Below are 15,141 nucleotides of genomic sequence, written 5' to 3' on the forward strand. Positions count from 1 at the left end.
TATGTATATAGCTGGGAGATTACGAAGAAATAGATACACTTTTCATTTCAAGAAAAAATGTCGAAAGTTATTTTCTATTTATAGTAACAGTGACCTTAACCTTTGACCTTTGACCTTCGAACCTGAAAAGCAATCCCAAGCAAGCACTTTTGGTAAAGAAGCACTGCATGAAGTTTGAGTTTGATCGGCCCAAGGAAACTCAAGTTATCGCACGAAAACAGATTTTCTATTTATAGTAATAGTGACCTTGACCTTTGACCTTCGGACCTGAAAAGCAATCCCAAGCAACCACTTTTGGTAAGGGAGCACTGCATGAAGTTTGAAATTTGATCGGCCCAAGGAAACTCAAGTTATCGCACAAAAACAGATTTTCTATTTATAGTAACAGTGACCTTGACCTTTGACCTTCGGACCTGAAAAGCAATCCCAAGCAACCACTTTTGGTAAGGGAGCACTGCATGAAGTTTGAAATTTGATCGGCCCAAGGAAACTCAAGTTATCGCACAAAAACAGATTTTCTATTTATAGTAACAGTGACCTTTGACCTTCAGACCTGAAAAGCAATCCCAAGCAAGCACTTTTGGTAAGGAAGCACTGCATGAAGTTTGAGTTTGATCGGCCAAGGAAACTCAAGTTATCGCACGAAAACAGATTTTCTATTTATAGTAACAGTGACCTTGACCTTTGACCTTCGGACCGGAAAAGCAATCCCAAGCAACCACGTTTCGTAAGGAAGCACTGCATGAAGTTTGAGTATTATTGGCCCAAGGAAACTCAAGTTACCGCACGAAAACCTCTGTGCGGACGACGCCGACGACGACGCTGACACCGACGCCGACACCGACGCCGACATAGCAATACCTATGTGTCACCAGCTTTTCGCAGGCAACACAATAAATGAACTGCACAAATGTACTTAACTGTGATATCAAACAAAATATTCAGGCTACATGAAAAAAATCAATATCCCATTCAAATTTTAGAGAACATCTCACTAGAAGTAGGCAGTAGGGACTGCATCGATAATGTGTAGTCTAGCATTACTGACTAGCATTACCAGTAGATTTGTATCATGTTTTCATTTAATCCTTGTATTGTACATGTCATTAATTATACATCCTCTGTCACATCATGATCAGTGTGGCTATATCATACCGAGCCAAAAATGTATACATCTCTGAGGGTTTCAGGTCTCTGGCACACATTGTAGCATTCTACTTCTACAGTTAGTTGTAAGGGGTTAGGAATATCAAAAGGCTAGAAACACACTTTTCATTCAGTAACTTTTGACAATGGCAGTTTTTCCTATGGTAAGGGAATGTTTGATCCTAGGATCAATAATCTTCTTCCTCTTTATGAGCAAAACATATGTACTTGGCTACCATAACATAGAAATTAGACCACAGTACTGCAGAATTTGGGTATAGTGGAAATTCCACTCTAGTAGTCTGCAGGGACACAAGGACAGTCAGAAGTCTAACTACACGAACTGATGCTCTATAGGGAGCCCCATATCTCAATCTGTCAGTCATCTTATCACTTTTGTATTCATTACAATATTAGAGTGCTTGCCCATCAGATGTTGATGACCTCAGTCCAGCCTCACAAAGGCACGGAGAAAAAACTTAATGGTAATGAACCAGACATCCAAAACCAAATCCAAACTAGAGGCCTGGAACTATGTGGGTTTGGGAAGATGAAGTCTGCCATACATGTATCCATGGTCAGGTAAGGGTTGTCTGTTATATCTAGTGTACGTGGTCAGGTGAGGGTTGTCTGTTATATCTAGTGTATGTGGTCATATGAGGGTTGTCTGTTATATCTAGTGTATGTGGTCAGGTGAGGGTTGTCTGTTATATCTAGTGTACGTGGTCAGGTGAGGGTTGTCTGTTATATCTAGTGTACGTGGTCAGGTGAGGGTTGTCTGTTATATCTAGTGTACGTGGTCAGGTGAGGGTTGTCTGTTATATCTAGTGTACGTGGTCAGGTGAGGGTTGTCTGTTATATCTAGTGTACGTGGTCAGGTGAGGGTTGTCTGTTATATCTAGTGTACGTGGTCAGGTGAGGGTTGTCTGTTATATCTAGTGTACGTGGTCAGGTGAGGGTTGTCTGTTATATCTAGTGTACGTGGTCAGGTGAGGGTTGTCTGTTATATCTAGTGTACGTGGTCAGGTGAGGGTTGTCTGTTATATCTAGTGTACGTGGTCAGGTGAGGGTTGTCTGTTATATCTAGTGTACGTGGTCAGGTGAGGGTTGTCTGTTATATCTAGTGTACGTGGTCAGGTGAGGGTTGTCTGTTATATCTAGTGTACGTGGTCAGGTGAGGGTTGTCTGTTATATCTAGTGTACGTGGTCAGGTGAGGGTTGTCTGTTATATCTAGTGTACGTGGTCAGGTGAGGGTTGTCTGTTATATCTAGTGTACGTGGTCAGGTGAGGGTTGTCTGTTATATCTAGTGTACGTGGTCAGGTGAGGGTTGTCTGTTATATCTAGTGTACGTGGTCAGGTGAGGGTTGTCTGTTATATCTAGTGTACGTGGTCAGGTGAGGGTTGTCTGTTATATCTAGTGTACGTGGTCAGGTGAGGGTTGTCTGTTATATCTAGTGTATGTGGTCAGGTGAGGGTTGTCTGTTATATCTAGTGTACGTGGTCAGGTGAGGGTTGTCTGTTATATCTAGTGTACGTGGTCAGGTGAGGGTTGTCTGTTATATCTAGTGTATGTGGTCAGGTGAGGGTTGTCTGTTATATCTAGTGTACGTGGTCAGGTGAGGGTTGTCTGTTATATCTAGTGTACGTGGTCAGGTGAGGGTTGTCTGTTATATCTAGTGTATGTGGTCAGGTGAGGGTTGTCTGTTATATCTAGTGTACGTGGTCAGGTGAGGGTTGTCTGTTATATCTAGTGTACGTGGTCAGGTGAGGGTTGTCTGTTATATCTAGTGTACCTAGTCAGGTGAGGGTTGTCTGTTATATCTAGTGTATGTGGTCAGGTGAGGGTTGTCTGTTATATCTAGTGTACCTTGTCAGGTGAGGGTTGTCTGTTATATCTAGTGTACCTGGTCAGGTAAGGGTTGTCTGTTATATCTAGTGTACCTAGTCAGGTAAGGTTTGTCTGTTATATCTAGTGTATGTGGTCAGGTGAGGGTTGTCGGTTATATCCAGTGTACCTAGTCAGGTGAGAGTTGTCTGTGATATCCAGTGTACCTAGTCAGGTAAGGGTTGTCTGTTATATCTGGTGTATGTGGTCAAGTGAGGGTTGTCTGTTATATCTAGTGTACGTGGTCAGGTGAGGGTTGTCCGTTATATCCAGTGTACCTAGTCAGGTGAGGGTTGTCTGTTATATCTAGTGTATGTGGTCAGGTGAAGGTTGTCTGTTATATCTAGTGTACCTTGTCAGGTGAGGGTTGTCTGTTATATCTAGTGTATGTGGTCAGGTGAGGGTTGTCTGTTATATTCAGTGTACCTAGTCAGGTAAGGGTTGTCTGTTATATCTAGTGTACGTGGTCAGGTGAGGGTTGTCTGTTATATCCAGTGTACCTGGTCAGGTGAGGGTTGTCTGTTATATCTAGTATACGTGGTCAGGTGAGGGTTGTCTGTTATATCCAGTGTACCTGGTCAGGTAAGGGTTGTCTGTTATATCTTGTGTTCCTGGTCAGGTGAGGGTTGTCTGTTATATTCAGTGTATGTGATCAGGTGAGGGTTGTGTTTTATAACCAGTATACAATAATCAAGTTAGGTGGGGGAGGTGAAGGCATGTCCGCTTACTTAGTGTATGCGGTCAGTTGAGGGTTGTCTGTTATACTCAGTAGGTTTTTTTCTAACATATTTATCAAGACCATAATAATCAAGTTATATTAGAGAGGAAGAGAAAGGTGATATCTGCTTACCCAGTGTACATGGTCAGGAGGGGGATGAGAATCATCAACCTGTTGTCTTAGCTTGTATGGACTGACCTCCAATGCAGAAACAACATGGCCATGGTAAGCGCTGAAAATGGAAAATGGTAATCATCAATATGATTAATATTCTCAAAAACATTAAAAAGATTAAATTTTATTAAATTTAAAATATTAATTGATAGGTCAGTTTTGCAAATAAAGGGGCAACTTACTGGTCAAGGGTCAGCATTTCTGTTCCTCTTGTGTGATGTTTGGCCAACCGGATGGCCAGATCATTTGCCTCTGACCTACAATTCACACAATGATTAGTGTACACTTCATCTGACCTTAAACCTAGTCACGACTTGCTTATCTCTGAAGTTTTATATTGAAATGTTAAGGTTATTAGCAGTTACATCATAACAATTGCAAATATTTAAACAGTCACAAGCATGCAAAATTGCAAACAACTGTAAGGTGGGTGTAATAAGGATATCATGATACGTAAGAAAATGAACTAAAAAGTATGTCATATGTATTGAAACTTGATACATTCATCAAAATCATTTCTTGCCATTGTGTCAATTACAAGTGGTCTAACAAAGCTCAGTATTTTGCAAATATTTACCCTGAGTTAACAAAGTACACAACAGATAATTTGCCAGGCATGGTCTCTGTGAGTCGCTTTGCTAGGAGAACAAGGGTGTCATGTAGGTAGCGGGAGTTTGTGTTGAGAACCTGCATCTGTTTGTACCCAGCCTCTACCACATCCGGATGGCAATGTCCAACTGAACATTAAATCACATTGTTTAATCACTCACTGGATAAAAAGAAAATCACAAAAAAAGATATAATGTGTTGTATTAAAACTTAACCAAGCTGACATTTAATGTAAAGTATAGCACTAGTACTGCACCAAATCATTAATGACTTCCACCTCAGCAGTGTTTTCTAACCTTTTATATAGATGAAACTCTCATTTTGAAGATGTGTATTTAAATTCCTGAAAAACAAATGAGTAGAGTGTAGAACTGGTAAAAGATAGGTCAAGGGTTTGACCCCGGTATTTCCTGTTGATTTCTTTTCTGTTTGAGCAATAACAATTTTGTAAGATTAAGGATGTAGAATATGCCACTGGGCTGACACCCAAGGCTAGTGGGTTTCATTTCAGACTTGTGAAAATTTCAATATTCAGTATTGAAATACAGCTCAAACTACATACATGTAGCAGCAGTACTCTGAATATAAAATAGCACATCCCTGAAGATACATTGCAAGATGAAATTTGTATTGTAAATCAATATTTTTTTCAAAATGGTTACAGTGGATATACGTACATGTATAAATATAAGAAATGTACATTTTAACTTGAGTTACTGTACTCTTTGCATGCATTAATGGTACATGCAAAAGCTCAATATGATCTTTCAATAATTGAACAGCCTTCGATCTACTTACATGGTTCAGCAGTATACATGTTATAATAATAATAATAAAAATTGGAGGTTCTTACATACCGCTTTATCCCAACCTAGTTCGTAGGTCTNTAACCACATTCTTAATGTTACCAATCATATTATGTATGTACCTATAAACAGTGTAATAATAATCTTTAAACTGTGAATGTATTTATATCTTGTGTTTCTCCAGTAGGATATGTCATAGTGTTGATATCTTGTGTATTTCCAGAGGGGCGTGTAAGTAGACTAGACCAGTAGACTGGAAACAAGCGGAGTAAAGTATGTTGCTCAAGGATACAATACATTGCTGTGCCGTGGCGTTATCCTGATGATGTCATGATGACGATGGCATTTATGATGCTATGTCTGCTATAGCTATTTGGTTGGTTATAGATTGGTAAACACTGTGATAAATATAGTATCAGATACTCACCATGACACACATTGTTGATACAATCGAGGTACTGCTGGCCCTGCTCGTCATACATGTACTGACCAGAGGCACGCACAATCTTCAGGGGATCCGACGCAAAAAACAACTTACACGCCCCTCTGGAAATACACAAGATATCAACACTATGACATATCCTACTGGAGAAACACAAGATATAAATACATTCACAGTTTAAAGATTATTATTACACTGTTTATAGGTACATACATAATGTTTATAGGTAAATATGTGATTTTTATAGGTACATACCCCCTGGTATGAAATGTTTATGGGTAAATATGTGATTTTTATAGGTACATACCCCCTGGTATGAAATGTTTATGGGTAAATATGTGATTTTTATAGGTACATACCCCCTGGTATGAAATGTTTATGGGTAAATATGTGATTTTTATAGGTACATACCCCCTGGTATGAAATGTTTATGGGTAAATATGTGATTTTTATAGGTACATACCCCCTGGTATGAAATGTTTATGGGTAAATATGTGATTTTTATAGGTACATACCCCCTGGTATGAAATGTTTATGGGTAAATATGTGATTTTTATAGGTACATACCCCCTGGTATGAAATGTTTATGGGTAAATATGTGATGTTTTACTTTTAATTGTGTACAAGTGTATATTCTGGTAAAACTTTATTTTTTTAATGTATGAAAATTATTACATTAGCATCTTCTTTGCTCTGGAACATTTTCAAATTTTAGAAACAGACATTTGTGACCTTGGGCCAGTGATATATATTACCCAGTAGTGAATCCTTCATCCTGACCCCCATTACCAAGTGCCTGATACAGAAGCCAAAAGCAAGATCTTTAGTGACCTTTCTGACTGCCCTCTGGTCACTAAGTCTAGCTCATTAGGGGCAGGCTTACTCTGGTCAGGGTAAACAGAACAACACAATATCCCATGGGACTTTGACCTAGGAGTCTACTAATCCATCCAATGTTCACATGAGATTAACTGAGGTCAACCCTCAAGATAATTGATAAAGGAGTATTATACTGATATTACAATGCGTGGTGCTACTCGATCTGTGGCTACAATACAAGAGTTTACTTCCCCTTTAAAAAATTCTAGATCCATAGTCAGTATCTCGATCAGTTTATGTGATTAGCTTGAAGCAACTAATATCTAACTGTGCAAAGTTTGTCATAGTGGTATCTACTACATAAGTACAGCAGCTAGAATATAGACTAGCTGATAAATAAAAGACAACCTGTAACAAAAATTTCTAAATTGGAATCTGTCCAATCTGATTTATAAATGGTAGGTTGATCAACTTTATGCCTATCTAGAGTACATGGGGTATAAAGGGAACTTCCATAATTTTTAGTAGTGAAGCTGTGGAGCCAAACATCCTCTGTACCGACTGAGTAAGGTTTGAAAGTACTTTATTTCCCCCTATTGGACCTCACCCTTTTGCCCCAAGAAGGCTCACTGTCCTGTTTATACAAGGTGGAGTCCTCTAAATATTGTCGTAACTATATTTTACATTATTGATTCAGGGGGCATAACTCCATAAATTACATTAGGATAATGGTGGTTTTCCATCCTGTCTGATCAGCTCTCGTGGTAATTAATCTTCCTATGAAGTTAATTCATTAAAAATACTCAAGATATGGAGTGGACACCATTTCAGCAATTGAATAAAGGGACATAACTCTGTAAAGTTCAGACGGACAATGGTGGTTATCAAACTTGCCTGACCTCTCATGGTAGTTAACCTTTCGTTAAAATTTGAAGTTAATCTGTTGAAAATTACTTGAGCTATTAATCAGACACTGTGTGTGCCTACCTGTCTGGTTATTAACATTATACATCAGGTCTTTGGACAAGTACTTAAACAAGAGGCCCAGAGGGCCTGTATCGATCACATACAAAAGTGAGTCCCCTTGGACCAAGGATGCTCCAGACTAAATAAGGGCAGGTAAGCTAAAAACTCCTGGAAAAAGCCAGTTACAATGCGAATCTTGTATAACACAACTGCTTGTCACATGCTCAACAATTTGTATACAGTATTCCCTTTACAAGCTAGTAATCAAGGGGCAGACCTTCGTGTTTTACAACGTAACATAGAGACAGAGTATGCTTGGCCCTAGAATCCACTCATCTATTCTAGACATGTGGCACGGTTTTAAAATAATAGTTGATGGACAAATGCTGTGCTACTGTATAAGCTCACTTGGCCCTTCATGCTAGGTCAGCTAAAACTCCAGTTCTATCAAAACATCTTTGTGAGAGAGACTACTAAAGTATGACAGGGTAGGTGACATTCTAGTCTTCCTAATCAGTCAACCTGTCCCATCCAACAACTATAGTTTGTTTCATCATTTGTCATACTTGCATATCACATGTAGAGAGAACCAATCTAGCATAGTGATGGACGGTTACAGGTGAGTACGGTTGATTAAGTTATTGTGCCGGGAGGGTAGGATACTGTAGCATAGTGATGGACGGTTACAGGTGAGTTAGGCCAACGGTTGATTAAGTTATTGTGCCGGGAGGGTAGGATACTGTAGCATAGTGATGGACGGTTACAGGTGAGTTAGGCCAACGGTTGATTAAGTTATTGTGCCGGGAGGGTAGGATACTGTAGCATAGTGATGGACGGTTACAGGTGAGTTAGGCCAACGGTTGATTAAGTTATTGTGCCGGGAGGGTAGGATACTGTAGCATAGTGATGGACGGTTACAGGTGAGTTAGGCCAACGGTTGATTAAGTTATTGTGCCGGGAGGGTAGGATACTGTAGCATAGTGATGGACGGTTACAGGTGAGTTAGGCCAACGGTTGATTAAGTTATTGTGCCGGGAGGGTAGGATACTGTAGCATAGTGATGGACGGTTACAGGTGAGTTAGGCCAACGGTTGATTAAGTTATTGTGCCGGGAGGGTAGGATACTGTAGCAACAAGCACTTTCGGTACGACATGTTAGAGATAAAGAATACAATTAAAGGTGATGGACATGCGCGACATGAGGTGGGTCTTCTTGTTTTAAAAGGTACGAATGAGTAGGATGAGTAGGATATGTGTGCCCAGTGCGGAGCCAAGAGAGGACAACTTCCTTTCTACAATCTTTCCGACTGGGAACAGATGTTTTAAGTTTCGGTTGTAATTTTAAAAGTTTGTTGCTGGTCTCAAGAGACCATCGTTGCTGCCTTTCATTTTCACTCAGGGTGTCTACAAAGAATGGACTGTGTATACAGAGTAAGTCCAGTATCTTAATTGACATCTATCAAACTCATCATCTAAGCAAATCTATTCTCCCACAAGATGAACTTGAACTTGTTTCTTATTCAGTGCATAACCGGCAACGTAACCTAGATAATCTACTAGTATTTGAAACATGTAATTCAGCTGCAGTTCTTCGCACACAAAATGTCAGCTGATGTCATTGTTTCTGAACACTACATGCACAGGCAGTGGATGGTTACATTGTGTCAGTTTAATGTGTATACATAGATATCTTCATGAATGCACCTAGCGTCATTCAACAAAGCATATTCGCCCAAGACAAATCTTATATTGCTCGCATATTTACACAAGCAAAACAGGGGGGCTTTTTGGAGGAGTGATACAAGTGCATTAAGTTTGTTGGATTATTCCGTCTTTGCGTATTGCAGAGTTATCTTCTCTTGAGAACAGATATTGATTATTACGTCATTTGTTTGTGAGAGGAACGTCATCAATTTTTGAGAAAACGACGTAATTTTCTCACACAAACCAAAGACTTAACAATCAATACCTGTTCTCAAGAGAAGATAACTCTGCAATACACAAAGACGGAATATGACATCCATAATGCACGATTTATTTTTCAATGATGCATGGTTATTTACCGATGAAATGAGTTGTTACATCACTGATGTGGTTGAAAGGAGAATAATACATTCACATGTTTGGATTATTGTTCATTAAATATTGCCAGGGTCCTGTTTCTCTGTGGGAACACTGTCTGTACTCAACTATTGCCAGGTTCCTGTTTCTCTATGGGAACACTGTCTGTACTCCAACTATTGCCAGGGCCCTGTTTCTCTATGGGAACACTGTCTGTACTCAACTATTGGCAGGGTCCTGTTTCTCTGTGGGAACACTGTCTGTACTCAACTATTGCCAGGTTCCTGTTTCTCTATGGGAACACTGTCTGTACTCCAACTATTGCCAGGGTCCTGTTTCTCTATGGGAAAACTGTCTGTACTCAACTATTGCCAGGGTCCTGTTTCTCTGTGGGAACACTGTCTGTACTCAACTATTGCCAGGGTCCTGTTTCTCTATGGGAACACTGTCTGTACTCTATCATCTTTCCTGTATGGCTGTGAACATACTACATGTCTGTTGATGTCATCAGTATTTGGGTAGCAAATATAAGACACTTCTTTTATATCTGAAGAAGCTCTCAGGAAATGAGGCAAAAACAGGTCACTTCGAACTTTTATTACTACCTTTTATTTGATAGGAAAACAATAAAAACAAGAGGCCCATAGGGCCTGTATCGCTCACTTGGATATTTGAGCAATCATGGGAAAATATTCTCAATGAAAATACTATTTTAAATATTTCCATATATTTAGTCTACTTGGCTTAAGAATATTCCAGACTAAATAAAGCTTACTACTTCTCTATTCCAGCATGCTACTGGTCAAATATCATCACCCAGGGCCTCCTGGTATTTCTGAAGAACTTGTTTAAAGATATTTACATATTTGACCCCTCTGACTGTAAAAGTATACGTAGGTCAGTCATTTATTTGGGAAAACTTAACAGCACTCTGTCCCAGGTATACCTACTGGCCAAGTATCATTACTATGGGCCTCCTGGTTAGTCAGAAGAAGTTGTTTTTAATTTTTTACATATTTGACCCCTGTGACCTCAACGCAAGTCAAGGTCATTTATTTGAGGATCCTTATAGCAATCTGTCACATGTACCTAATGGCCGAGTATCAGTAGTCTGGGCCTCCTGGTTTTTCATTAAGTTGCTTAAAGGTTTTAAACACATTTGACACTTGTGATCTTTAAAGTAGGTTAAGGTCATGTCTTCCCGCCAGGTGGGCTACAAACACCTGGAAAAGGTAAGTTTTCAATGCAACACTTGTATGCCACATTTCCTTGATACATGCTTAGCAAAATAATGTAACTGTCAAGTGGTTGCCTTGGTCTGGTTATCCATGTTAAGGTTCAACAAGCCCCCTAAAAGATGTAATAGTCACCCTAAATTTCAACCCCCNTCGGAATATTTTTATGTAATTTAAATATATTGAACTTGTACATGAGCTATTAAAAAGGTACATAACCAGCTTAATGAAGTCACAATACAGCATTAAGGTTGATATATATATAAAAGTTGCTCACAAGATTTGTAACATGTCAATCTCTTAAGCAGCCCAACTGAATGTTACGAAATGACATGTTATTTGACGATAATTTATATACCTAGGTCATGCATGGTTTTATTTCTCTTTAACATGTGTGGAGAGGTATACCGGCCTCACAAGAAGATGATGGTTGCTACGGGAAAGTACAAAAATCATAGTAAAACGTACGCGTAACATATTTTACCAGCATATATGTGTAAAACCATAGACCTTTGACCATAAAATTATTGTACTTTTCAGCTTCAATGTTAATAACATGTCTAGCACATTCATATAATCACAGAATTTTATCAAATGGCACATCATCTAAAGTTCATTTATCGATCAAGGTAACTTAGCCTTTGATTTCTTTTTTATTTATTGCTAAAATATATTACCAGTGGATTTTACTATTATTTTAGTGGTTTCGCATGACAACATCTATCTTTATTTGAGGTCAGAATTCCTCTCAACAGCTAGAAGAAGAGAAATAAAGTTCTGCATGACCTAAGTATAAAAAAAAAAAAAATGAGTCATTTTTCAGCACTCAGTTGGATCGCAAATTATGAGATTGACATGTTACAAGTCCAGTGAGCTATTTTTAGAAAGACACCAGCCTTAGTGCCTTATTTTGGACTACGTTAACCTGGCTATGTATTTTTATATAGCCAATGGACAATATACATGTATACCAATAACATATATACAAATGTAAGTTCTGATGTTTTAACTGAGGTCTTTGAAATTATCATGTTCAAAATTATCCTTATATGTTTTTGTGTGAATTTCCCTCTTTATTCTTAATAATGTACGTGTAGGTTGTTATTGTTTGCTATAATTCCACAGACATAGAAACTGGGCACATGATAGTGCTGTTCAGTGATGACAGTATCTACTTAGTTAATGTCACTGTAAGACAGGATTGCAAACCGACTGACCAACATTGTTTATAAACAAGAGGCCCAGAGGGCCTGTATCGCTCACCTGGATATCTAAGAAATCATGACAAAACATTCTCCAAAGGGAATATGCCAGACCCCAAGGCCAATCCTTGTAGCATATCTGTATTAGATTTTTCATGCCCAGCAATTTTATGTATGGTTAAGGGGTGGGGATCTCAACTGTTTCCAAGCTGTAACTCAGAAACTAGGTCCCTAGGGTTGTGGCCAGACCCCAGGATCAATTCAAATTTCATGACTGCATTCGTCTCTTTATGCCCAACAATTGTATATATAGTTTTGGGATGGGGATCTTAACCATTTGAAAGTTATGACCCAGGGGTTAAATCTCCAAGGATGGGGGAGTCCCCAAGGCCATCCTGGAAGTATAAGTGCATTCACCTCTTTATACTCAGCTATTATATATATGGTTATAGGGTGGGGATCTCAACTGTTTTCGAGCTGTGACTAAGAAACCAGGTCCCTATAGGGGTTCGGTCAGACCCTAGGGTCTATTCTAATATAATGACTGCATTCGTCTCTTTATGCCCAGCATTTGTATATATATAGTTTTGGGGTGGGGATCTTAACCATTTCAAAGTTATGACCCAGGGGTTAAATCTCCAAGGATGGGGCAGTCCCCAAGGCCATCCTGGAAGTATAAGTGCATTCATCTCTTTATACTCAGCTATTATATATATGGTTATAGGGTGGGGATCTCAACTGTTTTCAAGCTGTGACTAAGAAACCAGGTCCCTATAGGGGTTCGGTCAGACCCTAGGGTCTATTCTAATATAATGACTGCATTCGTCTCTTTATGCCCAGCATTTGTATATATATAGTTTTGGGGTGGGGATCTCAACCGTTTTAAAGTTATGGCCTAGGGACTATGTCCTCAGCAATTGTATATATGGTTATATTGTGGGGAACTCAACCATTTCCATGTAATATACTTTTTTTGGCCCCACCCCTTAGCCCGGGGGGTCAGCCCCACCATTTGTACAATTTTGAATCCCTGCCTCCAATGAATGCTTCCGATCAAATATGATCGATTTCCATGGCATAGTTCTACAGAAGAAGTCGTTTATAGCAATATAGCCTAATTGCCCCTTTTTGGCTCCGCCCCTCAGTCCCCTGGGGGGTCAGCCCCACCATTTGTAAAATTTTGAATCCCCACCACCTAGGGATGCTTCCAGTCAAATATGGTTGATATATATATCTCTTAGTTACAGAGGAGAAGTCGCTTAAAGCAATATAGCCAAATTGCCCCCTTTTTGCCCCGCCCCTCAGCCCCCTGGGGGGTCAGCCTCACTGTTTGTACAATTTTGAATCACCACCATCTAGGGATGCTTCCAGTCAAATTTAGTTAAATTCCAATCAGTGGTTAAGAAGAAGTCGTTTAATGAAATTGTTGACGGACGGATGACGGACGGACGACACGGCATGGCATAAGCTCACCTGGTCCGAAGGACAGGTGAGCTAATAATGTGAAGCATGTTGCCGTTTTAATTTTAATTTTAATTTGTATATTCTGCAATTTTCCTTACGAATCCCTGTACCACTGCAAAAAAAATATTCTTTTTTTAACCTTTAGGAACAAATAATCAGTATCTTTTTTGTTTACATTATATTGATTATCATTGTATGTGAACAAAAAAAAGAAAAACAACGAAAATGTTCAGAGTGTAAAAATGCAGTGAGGCCAGACCTGGTTTTGAACCATATCCTCCAAAAGTGTATTTACATTACCAATATTGTAGAATATAAAATGATGTTACTTGTAAAGTTTATATATACTGTCAGGTATTGGCCATGGTGTGCGGTAAAATATAAATGGTTACACATGTAAATACAGTGCCACTTTCAGTCTGGAATCCAGTGAGGGGGGGGGGATATTCTGGATTGAGGGTACTCCAACAGTGTGCGAGGTTTACACGGCGAGATACTTTTGATAGGCACGCGTGTAACAGTCCGCAAAATCATATCCGATAGAAAAAAAAGGCCGAACAGTGGCCTCTTATGTTATAGGAGTAGGTTGAAGGGTAGGTGTGACCTGAAACCCTCTAGATCCGTCCAGTTGCGTAGTTCATACATTGTACCAAGCCTCCATATCAGCCGTCCGGCCTTCAGCCCTTACATTTCCGTCTGCTCTATTATAACTACACTTGTGTCTTTGTCTTGTGTGTGTAACCTTATATTTATGTACGTGTTAAATCATTAACGTTATAACTCATTTGTAAAACGCCAAGCAAACATTTAGAATAAGATTAAGTTATCGAACAATGAATACAAGCAGACGTCAACATAATATAAGGGTCAAATCGATGTCAACACGCATGAACATAACAACGTTAGTGAAAATGCAGACCTAGCTACGTCATTGCATATGTAACAGAATAATACCAAAAGGCGATGCAGTGTGCCGGACTGTGGTTGATTTAAATAAACTTACCCGACATGTCTATTCCTAAGCTGAAGGGTTTCTTCTTTAGCTATGTCCTCCATTATTTTAATCTCAATGTCGTTTGTAGTAGGTTGATGCGACAGACTTGCAGGAATTTTGACTGCCCATGTGGGCGGAACTTATAAATATCAATCTCAAGGTATCCGCTCTGTTATTGGCCAACACGATTTGGAACCATAACATGCTCGAGTAGGGCCAACAACAAAACAAACACCACGTGGAAATCTAAGCTCACCGGGATTAGTCCGCAAACGAAATATACTGTAACGTGAACTGTTGGTCATGAAGAAAGTAAGAATATGTTATTATGTTTTTCTGTATCCATATCCCGGCAAAGAAATGCTCATCCTCGCTATAACATGTCTCTGGTTTATCCAATTTATTAAAGGCAAGCGTAATTGTTTTCAAGTAATTAACTTAACAGTGATTTACAATTGTAAGTTTTATTTTCAATTCAGTCTTATTCCATTTGTTATAATACATGCAAAGGTGAACATTCAAAAAGTAAGACTGTAATAATTCTATTAGTAAAATCACGGACTTAGATAATCTAATCGAATCTAATTCCGTGGTAAAATTGTAAATGAATATCTTAAT

General features: G+C 39.1%; 1 protein-coding gene across 2 annotated transcripts in view; it reads right to left on the reverse strand.

The window, feature by feature from the left end:
- Positions 1-14,768, reverse strand: part of LOC110447364 (5-phosphohydroxy-L-lysine phospho-lyase-like) — a 36,869-nt gene extending 22,101 nt beyond the window's left edge. Inside the window, exons 1-5 of one of the 2 annotated variants that reach the window (XM_021492991.1) lie at positions 14,533-14,768; positions 5,768-5,886; positions 4,503-4,662; positions 4,108-4,182; positions 3,884-3,983 (exon numbers count right to left, since the gene is read on the reverse strand). In XM_021492991.1, coding sequence (XP_021348666.1) covers positions 3,884-3,983; positions 4,108-4,182; positions 4,503-4,662; positions 5,768-5,886; positions 14,533-14,585 — 507 coding nt within the window. In that variant the 5' untranslated portion in view covers positions 14,586-14,768. Of the gene's footprint in view, positions 1-3,883; positions 3,984-4,107; positions 4,183-4,502; positions 4,695-5,767; positions 5,887-14,532 lie in introns of those variants that run through there. The other variant, XM_021492992.1, reaches the window with a different exon arrangement.
- Positions 14,769-15,141: the final 373 nt, after the last annotated feature.

This window comes from Mizuhopecten yessoensis, unplaced genomic scaffold, assembly GCF_002113885.1.
Source record: "Mizuhopecten yessoensis strain PY_sf001 unplaced genomic scaffold, ASM211388v2 scaffold3339, whole genome shotgun sequence".
Classification (NCBI taxonomy): Eukaryota; Metazoa; Mollusca; class Bivalvia; order Pectinida; family Pectinidae; genus Mizuhopecten; species Mizuhopecten yessoensis.